Consider the following 19,291-nt stretch of genomic DNA (forward strand, 5'->3'; position numbering starts at 1 on the left):
TAAAAGGTGCTTCCTGTCACATAATTTAGGCTAAAGGTAAAATCAGATATGATACGGTTGACGAACCCAGCGTCACACTTTGGCGTCGCCCATCCCTTGCTGCATTGTAGCGACGAGGGTTCCAGTCCAACCCTCGTAGCTATTTGATGAGCTCTCCTGCGCCTCTGGTTTTACCTGTTCCCCCAGCACCGGGGACGATGGGCGTGAGGCTTGGACGCAGTTTGAAACGCACTCCTACGTTAGACTGAAAATGTTGGCTGGAATGAAAGGCATGTGGGCACGGGAGAGAGGGGAGGGAGGCAGGAAGGAAGGAAGGAAGGAGAACCCGCTGCAGAGTGTTTACATATTGTTTGACAGTTTGGCACATGGTGCATCGATATGCCACCAATTAAAGGCATGAAAGTCACTAAATGTGTGATTAGTGTGCAGAGTTCACACTGAAATCATGACGTGGTGAATTTACAATTAAAAGCAGTCTCTCAGAAATAACCACTAAAGATGTGTGTGCTTTTAAGTTCATTATCAATCAGATCACATTCCTGCTTCAGACAGCTGTCGTGCTGTAAATGCTGCAGAGACGTTTCCATACTGTCAGTGCAGGTTCTTTCCCAGAAGTGTTTCAGGCGACACCTTAAACTTGACCAGCTGCTACTTAACGACTACCTGAGGGGGCAACTTCTCCCCCTTAGGCCACAGTTTCAAACAAAGGGTTTCCCCTTTCTGAGCTTGTTAGCATATTTAGCAGCTCGGTTTCACTCAAGCATCTTCACCAAGGGCCATCTACACAACAAGTGAATCATTTCTTCCAAAAACCTGCTACCTTCATGTGCATTGTACACTTAAATGTTAGCTCATTGATAAAAACCTTGATGTGATGGATTTTATTGAGTGGCTTAGTTAGTTGAACCACCAAAAATGTGCAGGAAAGCAACAGCACCAGAACAATATGTCGTCTTGCAGTCCACACGGACCAGATTTTTGACTGATGGAGGGTCGACACACAAACTGAATAGAAATGTGAGACTTGCTGGTCAGCTGTTTTTCATAGCTGCCACACAAATGCACACCACAACATGCTGCCTGTTCTTCTCAGTCTCATGACCGTTTAACACTGACTTAAGTCAAGGTTGTGCCCAATAGCAAGAATTCATCCCACAGAAACTAATAAATAACCTTCAGCTCAACAGCCCAACTCAGATAATAGACAACGTCCTCGAGACACACCGGTTGTCCTCAATTACCCGATTGTGAAAAACTAGACGGGATGGATGCCTGGTGTGGATGGGAAGCAGTGAGCACAGCTGGTGGAAATGAGGAGACTCGCAAAACATGAATGTGAACATACAGTTCTTGATGATTGTCGAAGTTATGGTTGCTTAACACGAGCATCACGTGGTCGCCAAAGCTCATAAACAGACTTTTCAGCAACACTGACATTTTTGGGAGCTCCATCACTCTTTGCAATGAGACAAAACTAGATTCCAGGTGTCATTGGCAGTGACTAAGAGGGCCGAGCACCATGTTACCTATTAGCGTTTTCATACTTTTAAATGTTCATTCATTGCATGTCAACATGTCGTCCGACCACAAATGTGTAAACATGTCCCTTTTATTGACACACTGGAGACAACATGTCAGAAAAAGAGACTGTTTGTGCTGAAGTGAACACATGTAAAAGTTTGAACAATGTGAATACTGACTCATGAATGCCAGAGGGGCGAGGTTTTCTTTCTTGCCCGTTTTCATTTTAAGAGGATCACTTAGAAACTCACCCTGTGACTAATGTGCTAATTAGAGAAACAGCAGCAGCCTCAAGACGGAAAAAAACTGGAGGTAGCAAAAAACTTGCATCACGTGGTGAGTTTTATATCTTAAGATAGATTAAGATATAAAAAAATTAAGTAATTTAGAGACGAAGCCTCCTGATGTGAAAGTGTGAAAGCTCAATATTTCCCCAATTTGCATTGATTAAATTTGAACAAAAACCTAAATTGATCTCATTAAAGGGACGGTTTCAAGGTTTATTTGCTCTTCTTATTGAATTTAACCATCATTGCTTTAACATTCTTTAATTGGTCTTGTGATAATTACCATATTTATTTAAAAAAAGAACATTTAATTTAATTTTTTATCTGATACAGCCATGTATTCTTTTATTTCTATTTCATGTGTCTGCATTTGTCTGTGACTCGGCGCCATTCAAAATATGGGTTGTCCCTTAATATGTGGGGGGGAAAAATCATCTAATTTATTTATTTTCCTTATTTTTATTTTACCAGGTAAAGCACTGTCAGATGTCTCCTTCAGATGAGTCTGGATGAGAAGCTATGCTGAAGTTACTAATGTCAACAACGGCACAACTTCATGTTTTCTGAAGCAGTTATTTAAATGAAGCGTAGCTCCAGAAGAAATAAACATCCTTACCACTATATCAACAAACCTCCGGTTAAAACGCTTAAAAAATACTGAGCAGAGCACAACGGCTACAAGGTCGAACGTCAAGTCTGCTGGTGGTGTTTCAGATTAAAACAGATTATCAGTTTCTTTTTAATCAGGAGAGATTAACTTTTCATCCACGAGATGGAAAAAAAAGACCATCCAGGAATAAGTTTGAACAAAAACTTAAGTTAATGTTATTCAGATGGTTCCAAGCTTTTAAAATTGCTCATTGATTTAAAATTTTGTTTTTGTTTTTTCTGGTTTCTGGTTATTATTTTTTTTGTTAACCAAATAACTTCTCAAGATTGAAAAACAAAAAGCAAAAAACAGGAGATTTAAAGTCAACTTTTTGACTTTAAATTTTGAATTTCTTACAAAAACACAACAAGAATTTCAATAAATGAATCAATAAATGAACTTAAATCTGCAGCTGCAGAATAAATGATCATAAAAAAAAGCTGTTTCCATCTTAAAAACATCCATGCGTTCATACTTTAATAGTAAAAATGAATCACTTTATTAATTAGTTTGTTTTATAACATGTGTGAATCCTGTCATTTTATTATGAAAAGCATCAGAGGAAATTATTGACCACATCCTACTCTCTGGACTGTGTTCATATTTATATGGACTTAAAGAAGTGGGCTCTGATGTCTTTTTCTTTTCTTTTTTTTGCATGACCTCTCAGATGCTCATCAGGATGAACCAAAACAGCGACACCTAGCGGCCAAACATCTAAATAAGAAATATTCGTTTTTAGCAGTAATAATAAAGTTAAAGCAAAAGATGTAAACATAATTACTATGATAGGTTTGGCACTATTATTGCACTCAGTTTGAAAAGTAATAAATGTGGACACATATATACAGTCATATATGTCACAATTGTCATACATATTGCAGGTAACATACAGAGGGACCAAAACATCAGATTTCTGAGCTTTTTTTAAATTTATTTTTTAAAACTTTTTTTAAACACGATAAAAAAAGAAAGCAGAACCACTTTTAAAGAGGAATTTATCCTTAAAAATGGAACAGAAAAGGATTATGGGGCAACATTGTTTTTGATTTGACAAATATAATTTATAAATAAACTAAGTTTTACAGTTATTTATCACTGAGGCCTTGATAGCATCTGAAAATGTTGGTTTGAGAAGATTCCTCCTTTATTATTATTACAGAACTTGGTCTGTGTTCCTGAGAACATCTTCTAAATGTTGATATGTTGGTATTAAATTAAATTATTAGTTTATTTATTTAGTATAATTTTATTTATGGTAGGATAACATCACCACACAGTGGGTCTGAGCCCAGTGCGCTCGGCCTCCCTCGCAGCTGAAGATGCAGAGCAGGACGTCTATATTTATCTGCTCTGGCGGATTAAAAGTGCGACACTTTTGGCTCCAGGAACACTTACATAAAACCTGAGCAGGAGATCATCTCCTGAGCCTCACCTGCACTCAAAGCCCAGTTTTATTTACCCACATATGTGGTTTAAATCTGTATGTTTAAAAAAAAACAACAACAACAAAAAGCTGTCAGAGATAGAAGCTGAAAACACACTGATCCTCCTTGAAGCCTCGGAGCTTCATCCCGTCTTTGTTGGCGACCAGATAATCATCTGCCCAGACTTGTGAATGAAAACTAGGAGCGGTTGATTTGTCTCCCTCTGTCCGCCGGAGGGAGGAGCTGCTCTTGCGCGCACGGGAGGCGGGCTGTTGCGCTCTGAGTCCGGGATTCTCCTGCTTGTAGGACTAATACACCCTCCCAGCGCCAATGGGAAGGTGGAACAACAGGTAGGCGTCCTCCAACTGCGTCCCTCGGCTCAGTCGTGGACTGACCGCACCATGCGCCCTCCTGGAAACCAGAGCTGAACCACAACTTGGCTGCGCGATTGTCTTTTGAGGAGTAGACGCGCTTTATTTTCTCTTTCTGTGACAGTCGAGTGTTGCTGGCTGGGAGTGAACTACAGAGAGCTGCTGTGGAAGATTTTCTGATCGATAAATCGGAGCTTGTTTATTGGACAAATTGTGATATCATCAGCGGGGCCATCTCACTGTGGACAAGATGTTGCTGGTAAGCGTGGCTTTTTTTCTCCTCTCATACAGCCATACATTGGAATTATTTCCTTAATGTGTTTTTGATCTCAAATCAAGATAGGGTTAAATATGATTTCCCTTTTTGTCATCTTGTCCTATCAGAGCTTGTTGTTGCATAATCCAAGAAGTGTAGCAATATCTTGACTATTCCACCATGTGACTCACAACAATAACGCCTCCATCATATTCTTATGTAAGTTTCTGGTCAGTTTTAGCTTCTGAATGTCTTTTTTACACCCACTTTTCTTCCAAAGTGTGCAGTAACAGCATGGGGTTGTTATTTAATCACACACAGGGCTTGTTATTTTTGGCCTTCCGGTGAGAAAGAGAGATTTGTGAGCCAGGATTCATTTATTTATCTGTACCTTGCATGTTTCCCTCCCCTCACAGCTGCCATATTACCGCTGAACTCTGTCCCTCTGTGAGACGGCGAAGACACGCCGAGACACAGCTGATCCCCCCCGAGGTCAGGCTGCTCTCTGACCCACATCCCCCTGCAGGAGGACATGGAGGTCCTGCGACGGTCCTCTGTGTTTGCTGCAGAGGTCCTGGATGTGTTCGACCGATCGCTGACTGAGAAGGAGCTGGTGTCCCAGTCCAAGGCGCTGTGCAGAGACTACATCCTGTCCAGGCTCAACCAGAACGGGCTGGGGTGGTCCAAAACCGAGATCAACTTCGGTCCCTCCAACGCGGCGCTGGCTGAGGTGTCTCTGGTGCTCCTCTGTCTCGGTAAGAGAACAGCTCATGTTTAAACCTGGCTGTGTTGACTGACTTGTCCAAACAGGAAAAGTATAAATCAGGAACCATGGTGTGGTTGCATTGCAGCTGAATTAGTTTTTAGCGTATTTGAAATGTCCAGTGTCTTATTTGGAGTTGCCACAGGTGCACAATCATCACCAGTTCAGTCTCAATCTTTAACATAAAGCTCAACATATGCTCAGTTTAAACATCCAGTAGGGTCTGTGTGGGCTGCAAGGTGGATCGGTGGGTAGCACTGTTGCCTCGCAGCGGTGAGGACACCTGGGATCTTTCTGCGTGGAGTTTGCATGTTCTCCCCGTGCAGCGTGGGTTCTCTCCGGGTTCTCTGGCTTCCTCCCACACAGTCCAGAAACATGTTGAGGTTAATTGGTGATTCTAAATTGTCCGTAGGTGTGAATGTGAGTGTGCTTGGTTGTCTGTCTCTAAGTGTAGCCCTGTGATAGACTGGCGATCATGGATGTATGGATAGGTTCTGTGTCCTCATCTCAATCCAGTCTGCAACAGAAACTTTGTGCCAGATTTTAGAATAATGATTTTATTTTTAGATATCCTCTCGACTATCAAACATCCTTGACAACACGCTCTCCTCAGTGGAGGAGGCAACGTCAGCCACAGTGAACAGAAGTTTTATATTTGAGACATGCACAAAGTTTCTTTGGCTGGTTTTGGGAAAATCTGTGCAACAGTACATTGTGTGTGTGTGTGTGTGTTTGGGCAGGTTAAGGCTACGTTTTCTAGCAGGAATCATTGTGATTATGCAGTGTGACAGGGATGTAATTGCTCCTCTTCGGTCTAAAAAGCGCATAATTTATTTGTTTTAATCAAATTCTTTGAGGACAGAACATTCAAGAAATGAGATAATCAAATATAAGAAACTAGACTGAGAAGCTTTTTAGGCCTGACTCTCAGATTGAATGATTTCCCCAGACGACACTCTCTACACTGAGTCTATAAAGCTATGATAAGCTCAAGATGAGGTAAGGATTATGTCTGAGATCAGCTTGAAACCGACTGCAGACAGCAGCTGGATTGTCGAATCCCGACATCTGAGCTGCAGAACACACTGAATATCCGAACTCGTTAAGCTGTGTGAGATAGTCTGCAGGTGGTTTGAATAATCGGTTCAAGCTGCTTCACTTTGATCTGTTTAGTCTCATTCATTCAGATGAACTGCGCTCTTCTTCCTAACAGACTTCTCTCTTCTTCTTCTTCTTTTTTTTTTTTTTTAATTTTGTCCCTGCTCGTCCTCTGTTACCAAGGCGATGAGCTGGAGTGTATACAGCCCAGTCTGTACAGGAACGTGGCGCGGCAGCTCAACATTTCTGTTGCCATGGAGAACATGGTTTCGGATGCCTTCATCGGCGTGGCAACGGAGATCTTCTCTGCAGGTACAGGGCCGCTGCTGACGATGATGATGATGATAATGATGATAATGCATCACGCTGGAAATGACACGTGTGGTCTGGAGCCAAAGGGAGATCTGTCAGCACAGGATGTGACTTACGGAGGCAGTTAGTGTGATTTAACAGGTGTGCCTTTGGCTGAGAGGGGCTTTCAGGGAGAGTGAGTGGGTGCGGACCAGACGTAGGCGGAGTGAGACATCGTTAGTCCTGCATTGAAGTTTCTAAGTTTAGAAGCTGCTTTCCAAAACGAGCATCGATTCGTTTACACTTCTAGGTTGTCATTTCTGTACGTAAAAGGTGTTTGCTTTGTCCGCAGCGTTCTCCTGTCATTGTGGTTTGTCAGATAAAGGCTTCGTATGGAAGAAGCCAGTGTTTGATTGCTTAGATAGAAAATACTTCATACTATAGGGATTTCAGGGGTTCACTCTTCTGTTTTTTTCAGGGCTGACAACAATTGTTAATAATCAAGGATACCAATAAGCAACAATTATATCTCATACACATTTGCAGCAAAACTTCTACTTGAAACATCTTTATTTTTAATTTGAAGGAACGTTTTTGCTCATCAGTTTGACGAGCGAGATACGTAGAAGAGGGACGAGTAATTCCAAAAGTCAGGCGAAAGTCTGTGCTAAGATGCTTTTGTTTATTTCTGTTTTTCATGTGTTTATTTCAAAGAGAACTTTCCATCATGACATGTCACCCATCACATCATCCTATGTGTGTGTGACATTGCTCAAATCTGCAGCGTGGCTCAGTTAATTCATTTTATCTTGTGAAAAAATAAGCATACTGGTGATTGAAAAAAAAAAATGCTGTTATTGAATCAGCTCATCATTCATTCTTGCAGCTCTCTATTAAATGATCCAAATGAAGCAGTCAAAGACAGGAAATCAGTCCAGGAAGGAAACAATTTTACAAAGATTGTACAATACGAGGTTTAAACGCAGTCAGCAGTTCGTTACAAATCATGTGATATTATGTCATTCCTCTATTGTACTCGCAGAATGTTGGTAACAGTCTGATAACTGAACTGTCCTGATTTATAATTGATTGAATTATAAATTAGATGTGCTGCTGTTGTAAAGACAATCATGAGATCGGGCTGAGTGTCCTTTGAGTCCGGTTAAACTTTATCGGGGCTTTTATGTCTTTCTCTGAGTTCAGGTGTTGTTTTTGTCAAACTGTTGAGACTAGAGCACCAAGAGCTTTACCTTAATGGCTTATAAAAGTTTGACATGAGCATGAAATGTGGAGTGATATCACGTGTGCGGTAATATTTTGGACTCAAGGTTATTTCCTTGAGGTTCGTCATCAGGCAAATGTGTCTCCCACACCCACGACCAAGGTTTTAATTATAATGCAACAGTTCGGTAGACTTTTTGGCCATGCCTTTTATTAGAGGAAGAGACATAGCAGGAGAAAAGCAACAGATGGACCCGAGCTTTCCTGAATCCGATTCTTGATTCATGTTTAGGTTGCAGGTTTGCCCTCAGCGCACACGATGCCCCTCACGTCTACACAAACAACTTAAGTGCTTATTCCTGTTCCTGTGCAGATTAAATGCCGCGCTTGGTCCTCTGAGAATCTTGAAAGGAAAACGTAGCAGACGAAACTGCTCTAAATGGCAGTTGGTTAACTTGAGCTTTTTTTTTGTTGGTCTGGAACTTGTTCGTGCTGGCCTTGGACTTGTGTTGGGCTCTTTTTTTTTTTCTCAAGTTGTCTTGACAACAGATGTGCTGTGTACACAAAGCAGCGATGGCATTTTAAAGCGCCACAATAAAGAGAGTGGCTTTATGCCCTCTGTATAAGCCTTTGGGGTGAGATTAGAGAGTCCTGCCACTGTGCGATGAGCAAGTAAAACTTGGCGCGTTGCCAGGAAACATCAGAACCAGACTTGCTCAATATAATTTTCATGCTTGCGCTCTGGCTCAGAGTCTGCTCGATTTGACGTCATGAGGGTGTAATCTCTGGAAACAGCGTGGGATTCCTTCTGAAGAATAACAAACTGGTGAACCCAGGCTGCTCCAGCCTTCTGGGACGGGCGGGCAGAAACCTGGGTATAAATAGAAAAAGAAGAATCATGCATGTTTATTTTTCCTGCCCTGTGGAATTTGTTTTAAATTTAGCCTCGTAGCTTGTTCGGTATTCGTTATCATTCCTCCACCGCGGCGGACTCGGTGAATCTATTTCCACATGTGTTGCTTTGAAAGCAGGTTGCTAGTCATCTGTACAGCGGTTTTCCCCCCAGTTAAATCAACATGGCTCGTCTGTCCTCCATCCATCTCCTCCTGCCTTCTGTTCCCACTCTTTCCGCCCTCCTCTCCTCCGGCTTTATCCCTGACGATCTTGTCTCTATTCTTGGCCTGCTTCTCAGTAGGGAGTGAGACATGACGTGCTCCGACAGCTTCCATGGACACTTATCTCATTTAAGCTCACCCAGAGCTCTATCCTCATATAGCCACGGTCAGACGCTGCAGGTCAGCTCGCAGCTACGATCATACGGCTTGGGTTAAGGAGGCCAATGCCATTAGGCTCTGCTCTGCATCACTGACCGCTATTATAACAATCCTCGCTGCTCTGGAAACCGCGCCTGAAATGGCTCGATGCCCTCAATTATCAGACCGAGTGTTGCCGAGATCCGTTTAAACAGAAAAAAGAAGACAAAGAACTCGGCATTCCGTCAGCTTGATTGCCTCTGAGGATCGACTACAAAGTCATTCTTGAACTTGTTGACCTTCTCATATCTAAAACTGCGTCAGCGTTTCACCCTCCAGACAATGGCAGCATAGTTTCACCCTGTTTAATTTACATCTGGCATAGTTTTATAAAAACCTCTTATCAGCTACATCAACAGTGTTCAGTTGGTATTTACAGTTTGTTTCTGCACACCGACTGCCCCACATGTCGCACTGCAGGTCACAGAATATGTTCAGGAAAGAGAAACCTCAGAGGAGATGGGTGTTGTTGTTTGGCATGGGAGGAACCGGCACCCATGAGAACAGGAAAGGAGTGTTTATGGTGGGGTGAAGACGGCAGTTTATCGATTTCTGTCAAGACATTCTGCCACTGCGGAGGATTAAAGCTTATGTCTTCCAGGAGAAGTGTGATATTTTTGCTTGACACCCATCAGAAACTACCCCGTCACTGTGAGACAGAATCGATTTTGGTTTGCAGCTTAAAGTTCCCCACCAGACCTGTTTGAAACATAAAAATACCCTGCTGTGAATATGACACTCAGTCACCTCGTTGAGCATCCAGGATATATGAATGTAAGCACTGTTCTTTTCAAAAGTTTAACTGCTGGACACAACGATGCATTTGTGCAGTTAAAGTGTTGACTCACCTTTCTAAGCTGCACATCGGACTGTTTTAGTTGGCTCATAAAATCAGACCTGTTCATATCTTAAACTCTGATTGAGGTGAGAGCAGTTTAATGTCTAAAAGATTTCACAGCTACATAAAAATAATTAAAGGTGTGTTCTTCCTGCAGGTATAACGTGGGGGAAGGTGGTATCCATGTATGCAGTAGCCGGAGCCCTGGCTGTGGACTGCGTCAGACAAGGCCATCCAACCACAGTGCACATCTTAGTGGACAGTCTGGGGCAGTTCGTCCGCAAATTCCTGGTTCCCTGGCTGAAGAGACGAGGAGGATGGGTAAGTGTCTGCTTTCTGATAATGGCTCCCAGCTGAGGCCGTGATGCATTAGCAGCGCTGTGCTGTTCTCACCCTAATCGATGACGATCTGGTATTTCTGTATCAGTAATCTGTTGTCCTGCTATGTGACTAAAATGAAAAAAGCTGACGTTTGAGATAAGACGGAAAAGGCGCCGCTTGCCTCTCGTGCTTGTGAGTTTAAGACAGACTGCATTGGGTTGTTCCGCGCTGCTGTTTTTGTGGCGACACGACTAATTATGTTATCTTGTTTATAGATCAGAGCTTAGACGGAGTCAGAGGAGTTACATAAAATCTGATGGCTCTGAAAACGGAGCCCTGTTTTTTTTGTTTTTTTTAACTTCCTGTTGGTTGATCTGCAAAGAGCAAAAGTTTCACATGTACGATTTTGTTATGCTTCACTCAAATAAGATGGAATTTGGTCAAGTGCTGTGGGACTAACGACACAGCTAACATGTTCGAGGTCAAAGCCTGAGTTATGCTTTTTCAAGTACCTCATTTTTCCTGAATTTGTTTTGGAGACATGCACTTTGCCCCGTTTGTTTTTACTCCTAAGACACAGCCCCCATCTGAAATTCTTTGCAGGAGAAAGGGACTTTTTGCTTTTATGTTTGAAATGCATTTGACTTAGAGAAGCAAAGAATGACAATAATAATGTGAATTTGAATCCTCTGTACCTGAATGTAATCCCTGCTGAGTTCTTAAATTTAAAATGGCATTAAAATGTTGTACTTCCATCTGTGTCACCTATTTCAGTGAAGTTTTATGGTGAAAAAATGTGATTTTCTTTCGGGTTTACAAATTTAGATGGACAACTGGACCGTTTAATATTCAGAAAATGAAATCTGACTTTGATTAAAACTCCAGAACAAGTCAGTAAATGGACACTGAGGTTAGATTTCATATTTAGTGTGCTCAAACTCAAATGAATGCTTTAAATTTTATGATTAAAGTCAGTTAAAAAAATCATTAGATTGGGGAAATTCAGACACCAAGATATTTGTTTTTAAAATTTTATTCTTCAGCAGCAGTTCAAATACAGAACATGTGCATAAAAACCCAGCATTTTGACTCTTTGATAGTAATCGAATTAAAATATCTCCTTGTTTTTGTTTTTCCAGGCTGAGATAACAAAATGTGTGGTGAAGAAGGATCTCACCCCCGAACAGAACTGGCTCTCCTCCACCGTGGAGTCCCTCAAGTACTTCCTCACCACCATGTACGTCTACATCATGAAGGAGCCGTGAACGGAGAGCGAGAGCAGAGGAGTATGTGGGCTCCAAATCTCAGACTTGTCTATAAAAGCCGGAGATGGTCGCGGCGCTTGATGGGGATTGAGCCTGCCAGCAGATTTTACAGTCTGTCGCTGAATGGCCATCAACAAATGTTTCATCAGCAGCGTGTTCGTGTTTCCTCGGTGTCAGATGAGTCTGTAAGTGATTACCCTTCATCCCAAGAGTAGTCGCTGCGATATTTAAGAGCATACCATGGCAGCGTTGTTATCACTCCACCTCTTCTACGTATTTTTTCTCACTACTTACACCGGTGCAGTAAACCAGGCTTCTCAAAAGTGTTTGTAACGTGTGACGGTGTTTGAATGTGACCTACGAGAGGCTGTTCCTGAGATAAACAGTCTGGTGTTTAAATGTGATGTTTGTCTCAGATTATATACCGAAAGGAGTGATGGAGGTGAAAGCCGTGTTGCTTGAACTGACGCTCAGCTCGGGTGGGTCTTGTGAGGATATCAGAGGCAAAGGAGTTCTGATTGGGAGCGAGTTCACACCTGAAAGCAATATGAGGTGGTATCAACTGTTTACACTTCATGTTGTACTTTACCAAAGTGCAAACAGTGTCTTTTTTTTCCAAATACGATCCAAAACGACCAACTAAACATTCTGCTGCAATTCTAGACACAATTAGCCAAGAAACGTGGGCTCCCAGTGGGCCCGGTTTTTGGCCAAAGAGCTTAAGGACAGAGGAGAGGTACAGACTGAAGGTGCATATTTTGATGGTACTGATTGTCTTTTTATTCTGTAAATACTTTATTTATGATTTTATTTTTTATTTTGACCTTAACAGCTGAAACCACTGCAGTATGAAGAGAGCCGCTGCGACGGCTACAACAGGATGATTGTGTGTGATGCGTGTCACTTTCACAGTGTTGATGTGTAAATGTGTGTGTCGACAAGTTTTTTTCGTTTTTTTTTTAAACCCACAATAAATTGAACAAAATCGATTGCCTTGTGATACTTTATCCCGCTGATCTGACACTTTGGCAGCTTTGTTATCATGCAGTCAGTTGACTTTCCCCTTGAAATGACCTGAATAGTGCAAAGCAAACCGACTGCTGCACCCTCCGTTGTGGGCTACATGAGTTAAAGCGTGGGAGATTAAGCTGCCATTTCATAATCACTGGGGAGGAAAACACAATGTGGGCAGCAAACCAGGCTTGTTACAGCTTGGACGGTTGAGACTTGAGGGAGTCCCAGTTTAGGAGGGGACATTTTTTTGCTTCTTTCTGATGAAGACAAAAAGTTGCTGAAAGATACTTCAAAAATCCAACAAATGCATCTGGTGGCAGTCATTATTAGCTTGGCAGTGTAACGCACAACAGCATTAATAACACCATAAAATCAAATTGGTATTATCCACCTGTCAAAGAGAAAAACATTTCTTTGGATAAAGACAAGAAAGAATGACTGATTCTATAGTTCCTGGTGACTCGTCAGCCTGTTGTTCACAGGTCATCGTGCATAAAGACATTCACCTGCCCCTAGATGAGCTGACAAATGAAGCAGCTACATCTGAGAATAGGATTCTCTCAAATCATTGCATCTAACATAAACTTATTATAAGGGCTACACTTTGTGGCAGCCATTAGCTTTTCAATTTTAACTGCATTTTTTTTTTTCAAACCAAAGGGCCATAAACACACACAAAAAAAATCAAATGAGCAAAAACAAAAGAATTTATTTCAATGTGTCTAACACACAAACATCAACATGTATATCAGTGAAGCTGTCCCCTGAAAGAAATAAACTAAACTTAGACATCTTAAACATATGGAGGCAACAGTGACCTTACATGGACACATCTTCTGTCTTGAACCTTTATACAATATAATAACAATCCCCTGTGACTCGACAGACAGTGCATTGGCTCCGGTGCAGCAGCTGCTTTAGATAATAATCTTATAATAGCACAATGGAAGACAAATAGACAAATAAGGACACTGTATGTTCTTTCCATTAACTCTGCACTAAAGAGCTTTGCAGTTTAAATATCAGTACAATAAATACTAACATTGCTCATGCACCCTTAATCAACCGAGTCCATTAAGTGCAACAATCTAATGGAAGCGCAACATGAGTCTTTATTTTTTAATTTAATGTTTGACTTAGACTCCAAGTGTCTGAAGAATGCTGTGATATGACTGTGTAATGTCATGTAAGACTGACCTGGTTTAGTTTGAGTTATATTTACATGTGGTTTAAAGTTGACAGGTATCTGACACTGTAACTTTTTTTTTTTAACCACATACCATTATTAAAATAACACTGCATAGTTGTAGATTTGTTTATATAATTATTATTATTGATCAGTGCGTTTCTATATGTATAAGAAGCCTGCCTGCCTGTTGGGTCAAGATGCCCGACGATAAGTGATGCGCAAGTGCTGCATCAGTGGCTGGTTGTCTGTTGCCATGGAAACTGTCTGCTCCAGCTTCCCATCAGGTCGTAGCTGAAACACTCTAGAAATCTGAAAGATGGAGAAGACTAGGTGAGGTCACAGGTACACAGCAACAGAGTTACAAATAGTTTATTGGCTGAAATGAGTCCCAGGGAAAAGGTTTGTTGGTGGTTTCACAGATTTGACTATTTTATGTACAGATCAGGTGATTAATGTTGACAGCAGACAGAGGATCAGTTTTACCTGCTGTACATGAGGCTCCCTGGCGAAAGAGACTCTGGCTAGAGACTGGGTGTGCAGGTTTAGCTGCTGCCCCGTCAGCTCGCCCTCCTCAATCTCTACCAGACCTGCACAAGAAGACACAGCATGACTCAATAAATGGTCTGTACTTATACAGCGCTTTCTGCCTTAGTGCTACTCAAAGCGCTTAACGTGTTTCTTTCTCATTCACACATTCATACACCAATGGTGACAGAGCTGCCATGCAAGGTGCTGCCTGCCATTGGGAGCAACCTCGAGTTCAGTGTCTTGCCCAAGGACACTTCGTCTGTGGCAGGGCGGGGGAATCGAACCACCAACCTTGTGATTGGAGGACAACCCGCTCTACCACCTGAGCCACAGCTGCCCTATCATATACATAATGTTACTGGATTAAAATGACTGATTCATTAATGTGTACATCACTTATGTGGCAGCTCAATCTAATTTTAATGACTTTAAATATTGTTTGGAAGCTTAATCTACAATAAAATAGTATGATGTCTTTGTTATTTTTGTATTTACAATAATCTGAATATGCAAAATGACAAGTGATTAAAGTTTTGAAATAAATGTAGTGGAGTACAAAGTACAACATGTGCCTCCAGAATACATCGGAGTAGTTGTAGAAAGCAGCACGACAAGGAAATGCAAGTACGTTAACATATAAAGGGGTTCACTTTTCCAGAAATTATGCGACTAGCGGGGGCAAGACTATAAAGACACGAGTGCATGTAGTGATGTGAATTGTACCTGAGTTCTGTGCGATGATGAACGCCACTCTGTTAGTCCCTGGCTGCATTCGAATGAAACCACACTCTCTGTGCAGAGGCTTTTTGGACTCTGCGTGAAACGCATTGAACCTGTCAAACGCAGCATCAGTGAGAAATCAGCAGCTGAACTTTGGCGACAGAGTTTCTGAACAACAGGAAGGAACAGGACTAATTTACATTGCAGTAATTTAACATTGCAACTCATTAGCAGCTGTATTATTAGAATAGTTTGTCATTTGCTGTTGAACTCTGCTGTGTCTTGTTTTTCTATACCTTTGAACTCAAACATCCTTAATGAGGTTGTCCTCTGATCTTTCCTACTCCAGCTGTCACACAGATAAACCACTTGAGATACACTAATGAAATATTTCTGTTTCTAATAATTATTGAAGTTTAATTTTTTCACTGACAACCTACATGAAGTTGATGACCGGCTGCCCCACATGGCTGAAGTGCAGCGTCTCTGTGTAGCGGAAGGGTTTAATGGTGGGAAAGCAGCCCTCCCCGGGTTCATCGGACTCCCAGGCACCCAGCAGCCAGTCGAGAGGCAGGAGGCCCGGGTTCAGCTCCACTGCTGGTAAAACACACAATGTTTAGGCTGCATGAAATTAATTTTTCATACGAGATGGTTATGTGTGTGCCACAAACTAAATTCACAATTACTGGTACAAACAAATTGATCTTGAATCATGTAACAGAAGAACTTGTGAGTCACCAGATGATACAGGCAACTATCCACTAAATATTCTGTAAAGCAGTTGGTGCCACATTGTAAACACATAAATATAGACTATTATTACTGAATATTTCCTCACGATTAAGTGACTTTCTCTTCGCTGAAACAATGACAGCAACAAAAGATATGGTGAACTGAGTCATGGGAAGATCTTAAATCAAAAGTGACAATATCACTAAAAGGAGGTTTTTGTTTTGGTAGATTTGACATTACTTCAAAACACAGTAATAAATAAAAATGTAGTTTCACTAAGTGATTCTTGTCTCTAATATAAACATGCAGGCTGTGTACAAGCTTGTACTGACGAATTAAAGGAAGAGTTGAAATATGCAAACAAATGGTGTATATGCAGATAGAGCTGTACAGCGTTTTGACGATTTTACAATGAATTAAAGAAACCAATCAAATAAAAAAGTTTTAGTCTGAAGTGACTTATTACATTCAGAAGTAAACAAAAAACAAAAAAACAGAGCAAGGTGGTCATATTCACTGGCAGATTGAGCAGACAAACAAAAGATGGAAAAAAGCAAACATCCATCTTGAACTTAAACAAAACGAGTTAGAAGCTTTGCATGAGGGAAAAAAAATCAATAAAGGCTGAGAACCAGCACAGAGAAAAAGTTGTGATGTGAGAATTGGTAGGAAGCAGGAAAAAGGAAGCAAGAGTGACTGAATTAAAAAAAAAAAAAAAAAAGAGTGACTCTGATTTTAAATAGAAAAAAAAAAAAAAAAAAAAAAGTGACTGATTTTAAATAGAAATTGCGATTTGAAACAGTGCATTTAGCAAAGGCCGCAATTAAATTATGCAACATGCCTGACCCACGATTTACTCGGCTGTTAATGGTTTCACACCATCCTCTTTGTGTGACAGTCACACTTTTGATTCTAACTCATGTGGTAATGTGCTGTCACATTCAAAATCTATTACACAGGAAACACTGAACTGATACTTGACTTTAAAAAAAAAAAAAAAAAAAGGATATTGTTCAGAATCGCTCAGTTTTACTGACTAGATTACTACTACAGACAGTATATGCGGTTTACAATTAGAAATAGGACAAAGCAATCTAAAACACACACTTCAAATTATAGGGACGCATCCAAACAATCTCTAGGAGAATTGTGCAAGATGCAGTAGAACGTGTTAACTGCAGGAAATAGCCATCCATTATCTATACACCCCTTAATCCTCACTAGGGTTACGGGGGTGCTACAGTCTATCCCAGCTGAATCAGGGTGAAGACAGGGGACACCTGGACAGGTCACCAGTTATCACAGGGCTACACTTAGAGACCAAGCACACTCACATTCACACCTATGGACAATTTAGAATCACCAATTAACCTCAACATGTTTTAGGACTGTGGGAGGAAGCCAGAGAACCCGGAGAGAACCCACGCTGCATGGGGGAACATGCAAACTCCACTGGGACGCGAACCAGCGACCTTCTTGCTGCGAGGCAACGGTGCTAAGCCAGTTGCTCACAAAAAACTTCAGCTGGTGACAAATTCTCAACCAGTGCGTTCGTCCACCTCTCATCTGGTGTGGCTTTAAAGGGCAATGACTGGTGCAACCAGAACACAGACACTCATTTGACCAGTGACGATAAAATGCCATCTTAAAATGCAGCTTCATTTAAAGGTGAAAGGTGAGAACAAGCTGGATGTGGACATTGCAATCAGGAACATAGCCGGACACCTGTAAAGTCCAAAACTCCATTATTTGTCATCTATTAGTTCAGACAGCTGTGGATGATAATGTTGTTCTGTCCCCCAATATCTCCACCGACTTCGCCAAAGCCTTCAGGAAGAGTGGGAAAACATTTCACAAGCACCATCCTTTTCAATATCTTGTCTATAAATGCCATCATTGTCCAGTGCAATATTCCTGAGTCATACATCTGCCTACTTTTTTTTGTATATTTATCTGTTTCTTGTTATTCATCTTACATTTTAATACATATGTTGTTTTATGTTAGGCACCATTTCTTGGCATCCACTCGGACACTTTGCATTTTGTACTTTGTATTCCTATTTAACTACTAACCTTTCTGTAATTGTGTATATATCTTTAACCTTTCTTTATTGCACTGATAAAACAATTTCCTTTGAGATGAATGAAGTTAATCTGATCTTTTATCAACAACCTTGTTAACTATGTGTCGTAAATGTGTGTCTCATGACTGACTTGTGATGTCTAGTTTATGATCTAATTCTGCCAACATCTGCCCGTTATCATTTCCAAGATTGTGGTTCTTCTTGACATAGATTCTGTTGTAGAGCTGCTTTGTGATGGGACACTTAAAAAGAATGGATTGCATTCAATAAACGAATACATGCTGCCTTCATATCATAGATGGCGTAAATTAGGACCAGTCAGAGGATGCTTGGCCTGCTAATCTGACACAGAGGACACTGCAGGTGTTAATGAGCTCCAGAAGATGGCACTGATTCAGCCTGAAGATGACAACTGCAGGTGAACCTCGAAGAAGAAGACTTAGCAGAAGACAGTCTCAGTAGCTGTGGCGGTGGTGTTAAGATCACAAAGTGGTAGAAAACCAGAGGAAGATGCAAACCACAGAGAAAGGTGACTGATTTATGCACTCATATGTAAAACCGAACCCTAACAAAACGCAGTTATCGCGGCTGTTTGTGTACGAGGCTAAAGCTAAGCTAGCTTAACATTTAAAAGCTTTAAAACGTTACATTAAAGGTTCGTCGTCTAAAATGAACCAACTATCGGCTTCAGTGGAGGGTGTAAAGGGCTGTAGACGGACTCAAGCGCACATTTTGCACTTTGCTAATTTTCTGTAAGTAGTTAAAATGCCACAAGATCGTTTATAGGTAACATTACGAAAGGTCAAGTGAGTTGAAGATGAAGCTAATGACAGGTCACAGCTGGGGGGAAAAAAAAAGAATCAAAGAAAAGCTGAAATATTGTCATAACATTTGTTCCCCATTTAAAAGTCAACATTTAACCTACCGGTGTGATTCACAGGACACGCCATTAGTACAGCAAATTGCAGTCGGGTCTGTGTTAATGCGTGAAATTGAGCAGAAGTGTCCAATTAAAGTCACAAAGTCAACGGCGCTGCGACAGTGACGCAGTTTAATAGACGGACTGATCACCGCGGGGCATCATGGGAAATGTAGTTCATACTCGCGCGCATGCACATTTAAACCCCCCATTATCTTTGGTGTCAATTAGACCCCATTCAATGTTTAACATCTCTAAATAAGTCATTGAAATAATTATTTCAGTTTTATTTAAAGGGCTTTTTACACAAAAACTTGGGTAGCAATTGTAATTCTGATATTTTCTGGAGGTTTAAATTGCTGGGGTCAAATTGAACCCAAGGATAAACGATGTCAGTAAGATTGCCAGAGAACAATCAACAAAGGTTAGAGAATTATACACAATTACAAAGAGATTAGTAGTTAAATTTGTATAATAACCTTTA

The 19,291-nt window shown here is 41.1% G+C and overlaps 2 protein-coding genes across 2 annotated transcripts; one reads left to right on the forward strand and one right to left on the reverse strand.

The window, feature by feature from the left end:
* Window positions 1-4,214: 4,214 nt before the first annotated feature.
* Window positions 4,215-12,610, forward strand: LOC103360102 (bcl-2-related ovarian killer protein homolog B-like). The gene is made up of 5 exons (XM_008285756.1): window positions 4,215-4,514; window positions 4,928-5,266; window positions 6,556-6,684; window positions 10,193-10,356; window positions 11,496-12,610. Exons 2-5 carry the CDS (start codon window positions 5,044-5,046, stop codon window positions 11,619-11,621), a joined length of 642 nt encoding a protein of 213 aa, XP_008283978.1. The 5' UTR covers window positions 4,215-4,514; window positions 4,928-5,043; the 3' UTR covers window positions 11,622-12,610.
* A 709-nt stretch (window positions 12,611-13,319) lies between these two features.
* On the reverse strand, window positions 13,320-18,940 carry thap4 (THAP domain containing 4). Its single transcript, XM_008285757.1, has 5 exons — window positions 18,814-18,940; window positions 15,513-15,669; window positions 15,076-15,185; window positions 14,308-14,411; window positions 13,320-14,133 (listed from the first exon to the last, which is right to left on the reverse strand). The coding sequence occupies exons 1-5, from the start codon at window positions 18,836-18,838 to the stop codon at window positions 14,017-14,019; spliced, it is 513 nt and encodes a 170-aa protein (XP_008283979.1). The 5' UTR covers window positions 18,839-18,940; the 3' UTR covers window positions 13,320-14,016.
* Between the last annotated feature and the right edge of the window lie 351 nt (window positions 18,941-19,291).

Source organism: Stegastes partitus, unplaced genomic scaffold (assembly GCF_000690725.1).
Source record: "Stegastes partitus isolate 25-593 unplaced genomic scaffold, Stegastes_partitus-1.0.2 Scaffold415, whole genome shotgun sequence".
NCBI classification, from domain to species: Eukaryota; Metazoa; Chordata; class Actinopteri; family Pomacentridae; genus Stegastes; species Stegastes partitus.

Excerpts from the sequence above, each read along its gene's own strand:
- LOC103360102 (XM_008285756.1), top strand. The coding sequence starts at position 5,044 with ATGGAGGTCCTGCGACGGTCCTCTGTGTTTGCTGCAGAGGTCCTGGAT. Across the intron at positions 5,267-6,555 it reads TCTGGTGCTCCTCTGTCTCG|GCGATGAGCTGGAGTGTATA; the intron begins GTAAGAGAACAG and ends TCTGTTACCAAG. Across the intron at positions 10,357-11,495 it reads TGAAGAGACGAGGAGGATGG|GCTGAGATAACAAAATGTGT; the intron begins GTAAGTGTCTGC and ends TTGTTTTTCCAG.
- thap4 (XM_008285757.1), bottom strand. The coding sequence starts at position 18,838 with ATGGCGTGTCCTGTGAATCACACCG. Across the intron at positions 15,186-15,512 it reads CAGCCGGTCATCAACTTCAT|GTTCAATGCGTTTCACGCAG; the intron begins GTAGGTTGTCAG and ends TGCGTTTGACAG. Across the intron at positions 14,412-15,075 it reads CATCATCGCACAGAACTCAG|GTCTGGTAGAGATTGAGGAG; the intron begins GTACAATTCACA and ends CTTCTTGTGCAG.